Source organism: Pinus tabuliformis, chromosome 2_2 (assembly GCF_031772625.1).
Source record: "Pinus tabuliformis cultivar Carrire ecotype Pingquan chromosome 2_2, CPIR1, whole genome shotgun sequence".
NCBI classification, from domain to species: domain Eukaryota; kingdom Viridiplantae; phylum Streptophyta; class Pinopsida; order Pinales; family Pinaceae; genus Pinus; species Pinus tabuliformis.
The window spans coordinates 1282530286-1282546150 of NC_142300.1; the positions used below are offsets into that span (position 1 = coordinate 1282530286).

Below are 15865 nucleotides of genomic sequence, written 5' to 3' on the forward strand. Positions count from 1 at the left end.
CCATTGCAGGCTTGTCACCATCAACTAATCGAAGAACCTTTACCAAAGGTTCAGTAATGTTGCACACCTCCTGCACTCCCGCCCAGAAGTTTTCCTGGTATGAAACTAATCTGCATATGGCCTCTCCCTCTGGTTTGCAGCTAAATGTCAAAGCACGCCACTCATCTGAAAGAAACATTCTCTTCACATCCCACATAGAATTCAAGAGGGATTGAAGAGATATGAAACTGGTGGCAAACCGTGTAATGGCGGGGTGCACCAACTCCTTGTTGTTGGTGAATGTTCTCATCAAATGAAGCACAGATGCATGATTATATATAAATTTTGTAATGCTTTTTGATGAGTCAATAATATCTTTGACAAAAATAATTTTTCCTATGTCCTCCAACATCAAATCAATGCAATGCGCAGCGCAAGGTGTCTAAAATAAAGTAGGATGCCTCTCCATAAGCATCTTGCCAGTAGCAACATAATTTGCAGCAATGTTAGTTATGACTTGGACAACATGTTCTGCACCCACCTCCAAAATAAACACATCCAGCAAATCACATAATAATTTTGCATCTTTGATATGTGCAGATGCATCAACAGTTATGACTTGGACAACATGTTCTGCACCCACCTCCAAAATAAACACATCCAGCAAATCACATAATAATTTTACATCTTTGACATGTGTAGATGCATCAATAGATTTCATAAACATTGTCCCCTTGGGACAATTAACCAAGAAGTTTATAAAGCTTCTCCCCTTTTGATCGGTCCAACCATCTGACATCACAGTGCATCCTGTGTGTGCCCATGATGCCCTAAACTCCTCCAATCTTTTGGTGCAGTCAACCTTTTCATCTTGAAGAACGCGGCCTCTAAAGTCATCATAAGAAGGGACTTTGTACCCTGGGCCAACAATTGCAACAACTTCAACGGTAGGCTCAAAAATTGGATTAGTCCTTGCAACGCTGAAAGGAATATCACTCCAAATAAGAAACTTGCCTAACAACTTGTCAGCTTCTTCTTTCTCTTTTTTCTTAAGCATTGAAAAGATAGATGGTTGTGAACCAGCCGTGGTTCTAGGAACAAAATATGATGAGGTAGCTACAGGGTTGGTTGTAGATATTGATGCTGAAGTAGAACCAGTGCCACTATCATATTCACCTCCTAACACTCTATTCCCTGCTAGTTGATTCCTCAGATCTGACTTGGACAGTTTGGCTTGCTCTAATTCTTCCAATGATCTGAGGGCTCTTCTGATGATTTCCAGATTTTCATTTTTGCAAGGCACTACCTCATGTCTAGAGATTTTTGCAAGGTGATACTTCAATCTATAAACCCCTCTATCATATGATGCCCACACAACTTGCAAGACAAGTTTGCTCTATCAAACCCTCCATCAGGTTCACCAAATTCCCACAGAGGGTCCAATTTCCTTGGCATGTTTGTAACTTGGTTGAACTCTTGAGTTTTAATGTAAGATGAAGTTTGAAGTTGAACCTATGACACAAGAAAAATTGCAAGTTAAAAAATTAGAAAAAATTACATACATAACACAACACATTGAATTTTTGACAACAACAAAAGAAAAACTCAACTCAACGCAACAATAATAGAAAAAATGCACATTCAAACCCAAACAAAAATGACAAAAAAATAAAGCACAAGAAGAAATTAAACTAATAAATCTAACAATTAAGTTTTAGCATTTTCAACCAAAATGAATCCTCTCCACTCTATGCAACAAAAATGAAAAAAAAACACAAAATCAAGTCCACTCAAAAATCATTGATAATCAATGGGTTATAGAAACCCAAGCAAAAACAAAAAAAAAAAAAACCAAAAAAAAAACCAAATTTGGTGCCCATACCTGGAAACCATGGTTTGCCAAAGAAATTTGATCCAAATACGAATTTGTTTTGCTTGGGATGCTAAAATCTTTTGTTTTTCTCCTCCTCTGCCCTAGTAGTCACCTTCCTCTCCTCCTCAGCTCTCAAACAAGCCCATTGTCTGCAAAAAATGACAAATAAAAACAAAAAAATCGCTTTTAAAACACGTTTCGAACCCCCACGATTTTTTCACGATTTTTTCAAAATAAAAAAAAATGCTCAAAAAATCGCCCAATTTAATCGGCAAGCTAAAAAAAGCGCAATTTTTTAAAACATCGCAATTAAATCGCGATGTTTGCAACACTAGCTAAAACACATGATATCTCCAAGACCCAAAAATCGTTTGGAGAAATTCCACCCGGAGTGCATGTTATTCAAATAATTAATTATTTTTAATGGTGCCTAAGTTAAAACTTAGGAAATTAAAATAATTAAAGTGAATTAATGTAAATATGGGTGAGAAGCTTCTAAGTGACGAGGATCAAGTCTAATATAATTTTAACAATTGATTAGAGATTAGATCACGGTAGGTGATTTCTCAATGGGAAAAGTATAAAGGAAGGCTTGGGGTCAGTTGGAAACACACACAGGAAGAGCAGCACTTGAGATAGATCGAAATTCTGGGACGTGGTTTGCTGAGAATTTCGGAGTAAGTTTCTAGTGCAGAGAGGCAGAGAGGCAGCGAGACTCTCATCCAAGGCCAAGAATACATAGCAGAGAGGTAGCGCAGCACCAAGGAGAGATAGCGCAGCTCGAGGACGGTGACGCAGAGGCAGCGCTAGGGTTTTTGTGAGGTAGATTGGGCATCAATTCAGTAGATCGATTTCTGAGCTGGGAAGGCTCAAAGGGAGGGTGACGCAGCTCCTAGACGACGTGACGTAGTCCCAGCGCAAAGTTGGAGCATCCATTGTTGCACAACACTAGGGACAACGCAATCACATGTGGGGTTTGTTCATCCAGTTGTTGGATCCGCCAAATATCTTTCTCCGGATAGAGGTACTATTCATTTTTGGTAGCATCGGATAAGCTCTGGCCTTGAATTTGGAGGAGAGGTTAAGGCACATGAGCTCTCCAAGACCCAGAAATCATTTTGAGAAATTCCATCTGGATGAGGAGTTATTAAAATAATTAATATTTTTAATGGGTTCCTAAGTCTAAAACTTAGGAAAAAAAGTATTAATGGTATTAATAAAGATAAGCATGAGAAGCTTCTAAGAGACGAGGCTCAAGTCTGTTTTAATCTTAGCTATTGATTAGGGACTTAATCAAATATATTAATGGTATTAATAAAGATAAGAATGAGAAGCGTCTAAGAGACGAGGATCAAGTCTGTTTTAATCTTAGCTATTGATTAGGGACTTAATCTCAGTCGTTGTTCGTCAACGAGAAAAGTATATGAGAAGACTCTAGGGTCATTTGGAGACACACCGGTAGATACTCAGTATCTCAAGGAAGAGGAGATCGATTTCAGAGGGAGTTGTAGGGTGGAGGAAGAGGAGGGCTTCGATAGCAGGCAGTGACCGAGGAGGAGGTGACACAGGGACAGTGGAAAGAAGCGTAGAAAGAGAGACCCATTCCATTAGAGAGACGCAGAGCCTACACAAGCTGAAGCAGAGGGACACAGAGCCACTCAGAGCCGCGCCGGGTCAATCAGAGTGATGTAGGGGTGTCGTAGGGGTGACGCAGAAGTGGGAGCAAGGTCTCCAAAGTGTAGATGGTCTCAGAGGGAAAGTCTCAGGTGTTTTCTTTCAGTTTCTCTATAAAATCATTCCTTGTAAAAGCAATTGATGTTGAAGATTAATAAAGCCCTCATCTATTGCATCGTTTTCCCACATTGGGTTTTTTCGAGGACAATTGTCCAAAAATAACTATGTTGATGTGATTGATTCTTGTGCATGTATTTTTCTCTGGGTAGTTGTGTGATAACTGCAGTAGAATTTATTTTAATATTTGCTGAAAGAATTTCGTAAATAACTTATTGTGAATAATAAGTAGGTGAAATAAATCAGATGTTGCAGTGATAGAATTTCAGTTTAGAAACTTTCACATGGTATCAAATCAGAGATCCAAAAACAAGAAAGGAAAATCGATTATGGGTCAAGAGCATGATGCAGAGGCATCGACTCAAGGGGACTCGCGCAGATTTCCAGAAGAATGCACAAGGGACGATTATTCTATGTTAACTTCCAGATTAGAAGAAGAAGTCGCTTGCCTTGCAAGCTCTGCCTCCTCAGAGGTTTGGTATATAGGCAGTGGAGCTTCCTAGCATATGACAGGAATCCGAGAATGTTTTTCAGATTATCAAGAAGAAAGAATGAATTTTCAGATCACCATGGGGAATAACACAAAGTGTACTCTAGTAGGAAGAGGTACTATAGTTTTTCAAACTGAAGCACGAGAGCGACTTCGGGCAACCAATGCGCTGCATGTGTCGGGATTGCGGATGAACTTACTTTCTGCGTCTCAAATTCAAAACAAGGGCTATGATATTTTCTTCATTAAGGAGAAAGTATATGTCAAACACCCAAGTTGGAAAAAGAAGGCTCATATTGGAATTAGAAGTAACAGGTTGTATAGGTTATAGCTAGAATCACCAATGGCACTGATAGGTAGTAATGGAGACAAAGATTTGAATGAGCTATGGCACAGGAGGATGGGACACTTAGACCATGGGGCTTTGAGAATTCTCAAGAAAACAGTATCAGGAATTCCAGAACTAAGTACTGAATGGGATGATGTATGTAGAGGGTGCGCTCTAGGCAAGTATGCCAAAGCTGTGTTTTCCAGAAGTAACAATAGGGTGAAGAGTGTGCTAGGATTGATACACTCAGACATCTGCAGACCGATGTCCACAAAAGCTCTTAGTGGTGCCGAATACTTCGTCACCTTCATCAATGACCATTCCATGAAGACTTGGATCTACTTTCTGAAAACCAAGGATGAGGCTTTCGGTCGATTCAAAGAGTTCAAGGCTTTAGTGGAGAATCTGACAGGAAAGAAGATAAAAGTTTTGCGCTTAGACAGTGATGGAAAGTATGTTGACAAGGACTTCACTGACTTTTTGCGCTAAGGAAGGCATCTGAAGATCGTGGACAGCTCCCTACAATCCTGAGCAGAATGGAGTAGCAAAAAGTAAAAACAGGACTATTGTGGAAGCAATTAGGGCAATGTTGTATGATCAGGATATGCCTAAATTCCTGTGGGCAGCACCATGCAGCACGACAGTTTATGTCCAGAACGGGACTCCTCACAGGGCATTGGGCAACATCATTCCAGAGAAGGTCTTCACTGGGAAGACACCTGAAGTCAATCATTTCAGGATATTTGGGAGTTTATCATATTGTCATATACCCGAAGAGAAGAGAAAGAAATTAGATCAAACTTCTGGGAAAGGATATCTTGTGGGATATAGTGAGAATGCCAAGGCATACAGAGTCTATCTTCCAGAGAGTAGGAAGATAGTAGTTCAACGGGATGTAAAGTTCATGGAGAATAGAGATTTCAGGAAATCCCGAGAAATGCCTTCCGAGGAGCAGTCGAAAGACGAGCCATTGGTCAGACCACTTCAACCAGTAGAAACAAGTACTAGAAATTCTCCTAAAGACAATGCTTCAGAACAGGAGGAATCTCAGGAAGAAGAAGAGCTGATAGATGTGCCTACTACCAGTGGAAGAACGAGTAGGGAACTCCGACAGATTCTACAGGATGTTGAAGACTTCATTGGTGCACCTAGGAATAGTGAAAAGGAGCGAAGACAACCAGACAGATACCAGGCCTTAGTAGCTCCAGTTGGGAACTTTCTAGTTTTCATGAGGTCGTTCAGCATCAAGTATGGGTGGATGCTATGGTGGAGGAATACAACTCTATAATGGTCAATGATGTCTGGGAAGTGGTACCTAGGCCTCAGGATAGATCAGTGGTAGGTTCGAGATGGATCTACAAGGTCAAATATGCTACAAACGGCAGTGTGGAGAAATACAAAGCCAGGATTGTGACTAAGGGGTATGCTCGGAAGAAAAGGATGGACTATGAAGAAACCTTCGCCCTAGTAGCCAAGTATACTTCTATTAGAACCATGATATCTCTTATAGCATAGATGGGGTGGGAGATTCATCAGATGGATGTCAAGACGACATTCTTGAATAGGATAATAGAAGAGGAAGTATACATCGAACAACTAGAAGGTTTTGAGACACATGAGAAGAAATCTCATGTATCTAGATTACGGAAAGCCCTGTATGGGCTGAAACAGGCACCTAAGGCATGGTATGGTCGAATTGATGGCTACTTGCAGAAGATGGGGTTCGTCAAGAGTGACGCAGACCCTAATCTCTACTATTTGGTTGTAGAGAATGAGCCTCTAATCCTAGTGTTATATGTGGATGATCTCTTCCTGACAAGATCATCCAGGATCATCAAAGACTACAAGAAGAACCTAGCCACAGAATACCTGAGAACTTGAAGTACCTGAGAACTTTAACAAGGGACTCTGTCACAGCAATAATCTCTTCGGCATATTTCTAGAAACCATCATTAAACACAAGTGCAGCAATTTCGATGCCTTCAAGGATCTTGGAATGTTTAGATCCCATCCACTCAGGTCCCAAGAACATCCTCTTCAAATTTTCTTTTGCTCAACCACAGATTGCAAAGATATGAAATTTGTTACAAATCTAGTCACTGCAGGTCGAACAATTTCTTTACCTTCAGTGTATTTTCTCATAGCGTTTAGGACAATAGTGTGGTTGTATAGGTATTTGGTTATGGATTTTGCCTTCTCCACAACCTCATGTATCCAATGAAGCTTACCAATGTCCTCAAGCATTAAATCTATGCAATGGGTAGCACAAGAGGCCCAAAAAATAGTGGGGTGCCTAATCTCAAAAAGTCTACCAGCAGCCATATAATTAGCTGCATTATCGGTGACAATTTGTACAACATGTTCTTCTCCCACTTCTTGAACGACTTACTCCATCATTTCACAGATAAGTTGGGCAATCTTAACCTTGTCTGAAGCATCCACTGATTTGAGAAACATTGTGCTTGCAGGACAAGATACAAGGAAATTTATTAAAGTTATATTCCTCTTATCTGTCCATCCATCACTCATGATGGTGCACCCTATTTCTACCCATGATGAACGAAACTCAGCTAGCACAAGCATGACATCTTCAACACTCTCTAACAACATATCTGTCCTAAGGCTCTCTGATGTAGGGGCTTTGAACCCTGGACCTGCAATAGCAATTGCATCAATCATAGCTTGCCAATAAGGACTTTTGGCACAGTGGAAAGGTATGTCAGAATAGTACCAAAAGTTAGCAATGGCCTTCCTTGCCTGACTATGGATATTTTTTTTCCAATCAGTGGCATCCAAGGTAGGTTGGGAACCGGGTTTTGTGCGGGGAGCAAAAAAGGTGTTTATGTTTCCACCTCTAGTGTTGAAGGAAGGAGTCAAAGGACTCGTATGGCCTTGAGTTTGACTTGGCCTTGGAGGCATGTGTGGGAAACTTGGGAACGGCATTGAGGATTCAACAGAGTGAGGTGACATGGGGCTAGTGGTAGAAAAACTATCAACTCCAAGAGTTCCTATTTCAGTATTTTGCTTTGCTTTCTTGGCATTATGTTGATCTAACATATCAAGGGCCAAGGTTGCTTGGTGTTTGACATTATCGTCAACGTTGTTGCAAAGACTTATATCATGGCCAGGTATTTGTGCAAGGTGGAACTTGAATCTATAAATGCCTCCACTACATTTCGTTTTGCAAAATTTACAAAGGAGCCTGGGGTCTCCAGGAATCTTGTCACAATAAGCCCAAGCAAAGTCCTTCTCCCTCGGCATTGTTGTTGCTTTGAACTTGTGTTCAATTTGTGGCTTCTGTTAAGATTTGTAGTCGTGGCTTCTATTTAATTTGTGGCTTCTGTGAAAGACAATAAAAATCAAATTTAAAAATGATCCAAAAATTTAAAATATGCAAGAAATCTAAAAAATTAAATGAAAGACGGATGTCAGTAAACAATGAACATATAGAAATGTTGCCTTTCAATAAAACCAGAAAAACATATTGCTTGATACATGAAATGCAGGTTACATATTGCTTGATACAATAAAACCAGAGTTTGGTTGAATTTTTGGAGAGTTTTAACTTTTGATTGATGTAATTATTGATTGTAATTATAGTGAGAAAAGCAAACCTGATATGATGCAGGTTTTGTAGGATGAGACATATAATCTGTGTAATAAATGCTCTCTGCTGGCAAGGAAAGCTAAAGGAAGTTGGTGATAAAAGTCCCTGGAGTGAATGCTTGGCATCTTTGCACAATCTATTGTATGTGATACTTGATAGTTCATGATACTTGGTTGCCTCAAATTTTAGAGTGTAGTACAGCGGATTCTTGTATCACATATGCCCTTAAATAAGAATTTTTTTGGCAGTGAACATGTAGCTCAAAATGCCTCTGCAAATAAGCAATGGGATAGATTTTGTGTGGACTTTCATACAGCAAGGGAAATGATTTAAGATTCACGGTCCAATTATATGATTTTTGATGTATATATAATATATAGATAGAAAACATGCAGAACCCTAGTTTTATTCAATGGAGCACAACATAGGTCTAAAAATTGGCACAAAATCACACCAAGAAAGTGCCATGTCATGCTGAAAGGCCAAAGTGCAGTACTGCCTTTTGCTGGTTGAGAACAGTCATAATAGCGACACAAATGACATGCGAAGCAGACCAAAAAATGGCACTTTAACTGCTTGAAAATTCCTTAAGAAGTGCGTCTCCTTACCAAGCAAACATACTCAACACCCTATCTCATGCGAAAGAGATCCAAAAATTGTGCTCTCCATCACACCAACAGCAGTAACAGTAGCACCCTCCTCTAAGGTTGACTTATCTCTCATTAAATCTCGAAAAAGGTGCTTGGAATAAGTAATTTTCAAGCTTGTTTATTGATCATGCAAAATAACAGAAAGTCTTCACAGGTGAATTTGACTTAGCCTAAGGTGTAAGCAACCTCCATATGTTGGTCCTCCATGTGTATATCCCAAGAACGTAGCTTAGGGAGTAAGCTACCTCATTAGACGTGGATTTGAAATAGATCTGATATGCTTCATATCAGAGTTCGAAAACAGTGCAATTTGTTTCTCAAAGGCAATGGAAATTTATTGTATCAAGCAATATGTTTTTGGCATTTGCAGAATATTAAAATGAATGTTAAAAATTTGGTGCTTCTTTAAACTTTTCAGATAACTATCACAGTTGTAAACTGCCCTATTTTCCCATCTCTTGATACATTATCATATGAATGGATTGCCATAATTGAGCACCTTGATTCATAATCAGAGTTCCATTTACCCAAGTACTTAGTTTGATCCCTGTAGGATGTTGCACCTTAGTGCTACATAATCTACATGTTGCTCAACAGGTGAAAGGGAAAGGTCAGAACTCAAGGCAAGTAACAGCGACACTATTAATACGTATTCAGGACTAGAAATACTACTGTAGATAACAAATTTCTATGAGTTTGCAGGCTGTTTGCATGATGAGACAGGTCCACATTTCAATGATTAGTGGAGAATGCAATCTGAAACTTTCAGCCCATTAATACAAATTCTATGTTGGGTTTGAAATAAGATTCGAAATGGAAACCTCTGCTTTATTTACTGCACATTACAGCTTTGAGAACTTAAAATGAATACCTCACCGTTCACGCAGGTTACCTCAAGGCTCACGCAGGTGTATGTCAACAATCTGGCTCTGCGGCGTCGAATGCGGCTCTGCGGTGTAACTGTGTCTATCAACAATCCGGCTCTGCGGTGTATGGAATGCCTCTGTGGCTCTGCGGTGTATGTAATATGTATTGTCAACAATCTGGCTCTGCAGTGTCTGGACTCTGGACTATGAAATAGCTCTACGACGTAACCGATAAACTTACAAAGCGACAATCCGAAACCCAAAACCCGATAAACCCTAAACCCAAAACTGGCGAGACTTGGGAAAAAAACGCAGAATCGGCAAAATCAGAATAATCGCCATACTCGCGAGTCAAACTCGCGTTGACCACGAGTCAAACTCGGTCAACGTGATTTGACTCGCAAAGATTCGACTCGGATCATTTCATGGGCGAGCAGAGTTGGAATCGCGAGTAATCGGCAAAATCGGCGATTCCTGTTTCACTGCAAGTGACAATATAATGATGAAGTATGATTACCAATGAGTTATTATGCCACTGTTATAAAATTTAATCACTTTTGTAAGTGTTTTTATGTGGTTGTAGCAAACATATCAGATCTGAAATAAACCAAACAGCCCACAAGAAACTCACTTATATGCACTTAAATTGACTTAGGCTTACTTATCAATGCATTAGGCACGTTATTAATGAATTTAGGCTTATTAAAAATGTGTTTAGGCCTTAATTATACTGTTTTCATAAAATACTTCAGAAATTAAATTAGGAAAGTGATGAAAATGGAGGGCTAGAGAGCAAACCAAGAGGCCTAGTGACCTTCTAGATGGATAGTGAGGCTTCCAATGGACTTAAGAACCTGCAACCACCACGTTAGCTCTAAAAATGCTGCAAAACCAAATGTTAAAGATAATGGTTAAATGAGGGCTAGGAAGAGAGGCTAAGGCTAGGAAAACCCCAAACTAGGGCTAGAGGAGACAAACAAAGGTAGAGAAGTGGGAGACGAGGCCTTAGAAGGCTCCAGTAGGGAAGAGGAAACCCCTTAGGGCTGACGTCAAGCCCAGAAGGGTTGACACTAGGCAAGGGAAGGCCCTTGAGGGCCTACAGCTAAGCAAAAAGGGAGGTTGAGGGTTCCTAAGGGCAGCCCAAGGTTGCAAGCAAGCAAGAGGGAGGGGGCCCATCCCCATAGAGGGCTAGACGGCTGAGCTAGAGGGGGGTCAAGGCCTCTGTCAGCCTACGACTACAATTTAATGGGGGGTCGAGGGCCTTTAGGTGCCATGGCAAGCCCTAAAAGGGTTGCGGCTAAGGGAAACAGGGGGGCTAAGGGCCCTAGGAGGCCACTAGGCCTCACGGCAAGGCCAAGAATGGAGGACGGCTAGGCCTTGGGACCTAAAAGAAATTTCGAATCCCTGCAAACAAAAAAAATTCCATAAATTCACTGCAAAATGTTGGATGGCTTCCTTCTTGGGTTGGACGTTGCGCTTGGAGGAAGTTGGGAGGCTTGATCTTACCCTCAAGGGCCTAGATCAGCCTTCCTTGCTTAGTTGAATAGCCCAGAAAAATTTTTCTACTTCAAACCCTTGAGCTATTACCTGCAAAAATTGAATCAAAGAATGCCAAACCCCAAATATATATACAAAAATATAAAACCCCAAATGCTGCAAAATAAATTGGGTTAGGAAATTATTTACAAATGTACAATATTTATACAATAATAATCTTGGAGAAATATTTTTTAATAAATAGCAATGGAAGATTTAATTTCGAAAAATAGACATTGGCCAAAACCCTCCTGCAAAATCAATTACCACAACAAAATCTCAGAGCCCAAACATAGTCGACTCTTCCCCACGGTCTGTGAACTTGTAGTCCAAGGGCTAGCATACCTGTAAATCTCTATAATTTTTCTCAAAGTAAAACTGTTAGATCATATGGTGAATCAGATCACCTAAGATAACATGTATCAATAGAATGTTCTTATCACCGACAAATGAAATAACAATTATTTAACAATATTCAGCACAATATAGGATCACACATAGCTAACACATACCACAGATCAGTAGAAGAAGAACACCATGAACTGAACCCCAAAGTCTTTCTATTATGATAGAATAATGTTCTTAGCAAAGCAGCAACTCAATAACAACATTCAAGAATTACATCATCCAAAGATATCAAATAGAAGCTCAATAGCTTCTTTATATAGAGAAAACCCTCCAAGTGGAAAATAACGACTAGTTGGCTTGATCCTTGTCAAAATAATCTCGACCATTGAAAATAACTTGATTATCTTTTAATCTCCACTGTCAAATTTTTAATTTTGAAGAAAAATTCGAATTTTTCTTAAAACCCACTTTTAATTAATCCAAAAATTAATATTTTGGATTAATTTCCTCAAAAAATTGACTTTGACTTAACCACCAAGGTCTAAGGGCTCAAATTTTCTTAACATATCTAGTTTTCCATTGGTGGAGAACCTCCAAAAAATGACTTTTCTTTGACCCACAATTTTTTTATTATTTTCCACTTGGAGAGATTAATTTCTCTAAAATTATTTATTGACTCAAAATTAATTATTTTTCTGACTTAGGATTTTAATTTAATTTAGTTAGAAAAATTAATTAATTGACACTAGAGGGGATTTAATAATATTTCCACCATCAAATACTTTTAGCCGTGGTTTTTGAATATGAGGGACTATGCACTAAAATATTTTTTACATCAAATTATTACAATATCAACCCTTGAAAGAAGAAAACACATTTAGACTCATACCCTAAATAATTTACCCAATTTTTCGACACAATATGATCTAGTATAGACCAAGTGTGTTTGTAATAAAATAATTTAGCCAAATGTGCTTAAATTATTCCTATACACACTTTTACAACAACTCTAGACCTTGTCACCGAATTCCACCCTAGCTTTGGGGTTTAAGCTAGAAGAAAAACTTTGTCGATTATCTGTGTTTAGAAACACAAATAATTGGATGAGGTTAAAAAATCTTTCTAGGATGAAATCCTTTGCCAAAATCGACGGCTTATCTAGGTGTTGTTACATAATTAAATTGTCATACTAGCATCATTTACAATATAACTTGCAAAAATTGGGTTTACAATGATATAATAGGGTTGGTTGATGACTTTGAACTTTGAAAAAATTTCTTCATATCTTTGAATTCTTCTTCCTTGGACTGTTGACAAAGTGTGGTCAACACTTCCCATTTTTAATTTCTGGCTTATTATTTTCCAACTTTTGCCAAAAAATGGAAAATATGCGTTGAGGGGTAAATACACATTTTATTACCCTCAAAATGTGTCTAAATAGAAAGTTGAGGTGTAGAAGTATAATTTTGAGTACCCATACCCCCCTACAACTTGTATAGACAACACTTGTTACATTTTACATCAAATAATTATTAAAAATCTTGTCCAATGGGATATTTTTAACAATTAAAATAGACACCTGGACACAACCAAATTTCGTAACTTTAGAGATGATCTAGTATGTTAATATACATTGACTCTAGACACTAGGACTCACCTAAGACTCTAACATGACGCCACACTGTAGCTTTGGGGTATATCTGGGAGAACAACTTAATTGATTACAAGTTATGAAAAACACAAATAATGAGCTAAGGAAAAAAAAACTCTCTAGAGTGAACTCACTTGCTAGTAAAGTCCTAAGCTACCTAGGCCTTTTACATGACTCTTTTTCATCATACTAGAATCATTTTTACAATATTCCAGTAGAGTTGTGGAATCTGAACAACAAAGTGATGAAAAAGAGATGAATTCTGGAATTCTGACATGATATGATGGTGCTGGAATGCTTCAATTGTACTTTGATCATGGAGTGTTTGGCAAATCCTCAAATGCAATTTGAGTGGTTAACAAAGCTCATAAAGTAAACAGCAGCCTTTCCAGCTTTATTCCCTTGCAATCACCAGTCATATTGGGAGTCTAGGACCTTCAATCTCAGTAAAAGCAATGTAAGTAAAGTAAAAACTAGTCAAAGAGTGAAAACGTCTTTTGGCCAGCAGTTATCATGAAAAGGAAAAGTTCAACTTAAAAGGAAAAAGCAGCGGTTGAGGTAATAACTGAGAAGCAGAAAAGTTTTATGGACAAAAAAACCCAAAAGAAATAGTAAACAGCAAAAAATCAAACCAAAGAGAGACAAAGCATTTGAAAAGAAAAAAAGCTAACTGGCACACAGTTTTCTGGCCTTTTCTGGTGTTGCTTCTCTCCTTGAACAAGCAGGTCAACTAGATCTTAAGAAAGGATATAATTTGTTACATAAAGATTTCAGAGAAGCAGTAGAGAGGTTCAACTGTTGATTTTTTTAGACACTTTGGTAGCAGCAGACAGCCCCTTACTTTTCCATGCTCCAGTTCTCAGACAACTATCTCCACCACACACAAAGGAACTCATGGCAACCTATCTCCTAGGACTCTTAAAGTGCAACCAACTTCTTGGGTAATCTGTGATTTTATTCAATTATGTTTGATCTAAACTTTTGAATAATTCTTTATAGTGTGATGATAGCTTAGAGTGCACTTGTTTTGAATTAATTCACTTAAGGAAGACATTCATTTCTTACATGATATTTAATTTTGTTTTTGCTAGTATATTAAAAAATCTGTTTTCAACCACTCTAAATTTGTTTCAGATTTAACTCACCTTTGATTACTCATGAGCAGATCAAAAGTGAGATTTTATGGTATGCAAATCAAATCGAAGTTTTACAAGGAACATTCAGTTGATAACAGCATACATCATCTAGGGACATGCCCTAACACTGGAAAATACCTGTCCAAATGGAATGACTTTCAACTGTGACATGGTTGACTGTCTAAAAGTGTCATGCAGGTTTGTGCATGCAGATTTGAGTGATAACAGCCCCACAACAGTTGTTTCCACAAAGATATGTGTTTCCTTGAAAAGGGGAGAACTTTAACCCATATAGAGACACTCATTTTCACTAGTATATATTTCCTTGTATAAACTGCAAATTACATAAAATCATAAATGAAACAAAAAGAAACAAAACAGCTACTTTGTTCAACTACAATTCAAATCAATTTAACCAAGTTTAACTAGCATTGACCTATCAATTTGAATTTCAGAAAGCATGCAAGTTTTACTCAGTCAAGTGCTGTACAGATGAGTCTCAGGGCAGGCATGGAAGCTGACGCAACTCAGCAAGCTTCCCAAGTCACCAAAATTTATTGTTGCTTTAGAGAAAAACAAACAAAAATACCAACAAGAGGTATAGAAGAATGTATAAGAAATCATAGAACCTAATGGAAACCGTACATCATCGCTAATGTAGGAACGGAAAACTAAATGAGGATAGCCAGTCAGTAACTTACACATGCAGCAACGGGCCAAAGATTCAAGGAATGTCAAAGAGAAATTGGAATAATAATAAATAGAATCAACCGCAAGCTCCTGGCAATCTTTTGGAAGTTTTACGAATGGACCATAGACCACCTTTACTGCAAAAACATATTGTAAAGAGATTAAAATGTTATAAATGTAAGGAACACAAACCTAGTTTTCCACCAGTTCAAATTAGCAGCTGCACTGCACCTTTATTTTGGCATGTTGATAGATGCATACTGAAAAATGGCATAAACATTGGCTGTAATTCTGTATATTCTGCATGCAGCATAGAATCTACAGAAGCAGAACGACCAATATGAAGAAGAACCTTCAATACAGCCTGCAAATTTACATTTAACTTGTCATTTAAGAATTGAATAACACATGACAGAAGTGACAATGAGCACAATAAAGAAATGAACATCTCCCCTCAGAAAAAGAGATCTGTCACTACAATTTTTTTCAAAACAATCTATATATTGGGAGAAGTATAAATATTAATCATTTCTATGAAATTCTGACGTAGAATGCAAGAAAACTACACTCGAGACTAACTAAACAGTGTTTGGAATTAGAGCATGATTTCAATTTAACAATTCCCAAAAAGATAAGAATCATGCTAAAACAGCAACCAGAAACTACATCTATCTAAACCCACTAGATTTATAAATATAGGACATTCTAATGAGCCACAGGAAGTAAGCCGAAAAATAAAGCCACATAGATATGACAACGAGAGCAAATCTAGATAATATCAATTAAGAAAAGGGAAAGAAAATTTTGAGGTGAGGGGATATTCTGGTTATCAATGACATAAATTTTCATATTTTAGGCAATAATTCTGAGTTGCCCCCAAGTGGTCAATGCTTTGATCTAGACTCATCATACAGCGCCAA

At 38.2% G+C, this 15865-nt stretch overlaps 1 protein-coding gene across 8 annotated transcripts in view; it reads right to left on the reverse strand.

The window, feature by feature from the left end:
* Positions 1 to 15865, reverse strand: part of LOC149198157 (uncharacterized) — a 488351-nt gene that overhangs the window by 116897 nt on the left and 355589 nt on the right. For all 8 annotated transcript variants that reach the window (XM_089406139.1, XM_089406136.1, XM_089406138.1 and 5 more), the window contains 2 exons: positions 15177 to 15309; positions 14957 to 15082 (listed from right to left, as the gene is read on the reverse strand). In XM_089406139.1, the coding sequence (XP_089262265.1) occupies positions 14957 to 15082; positions 15177 to 15309 (259 nt within the window). The remainder of the gene's footprint in view (positions 1 to 14956; positions 15083 to 15176; positions 15310 to 15865) is intronic.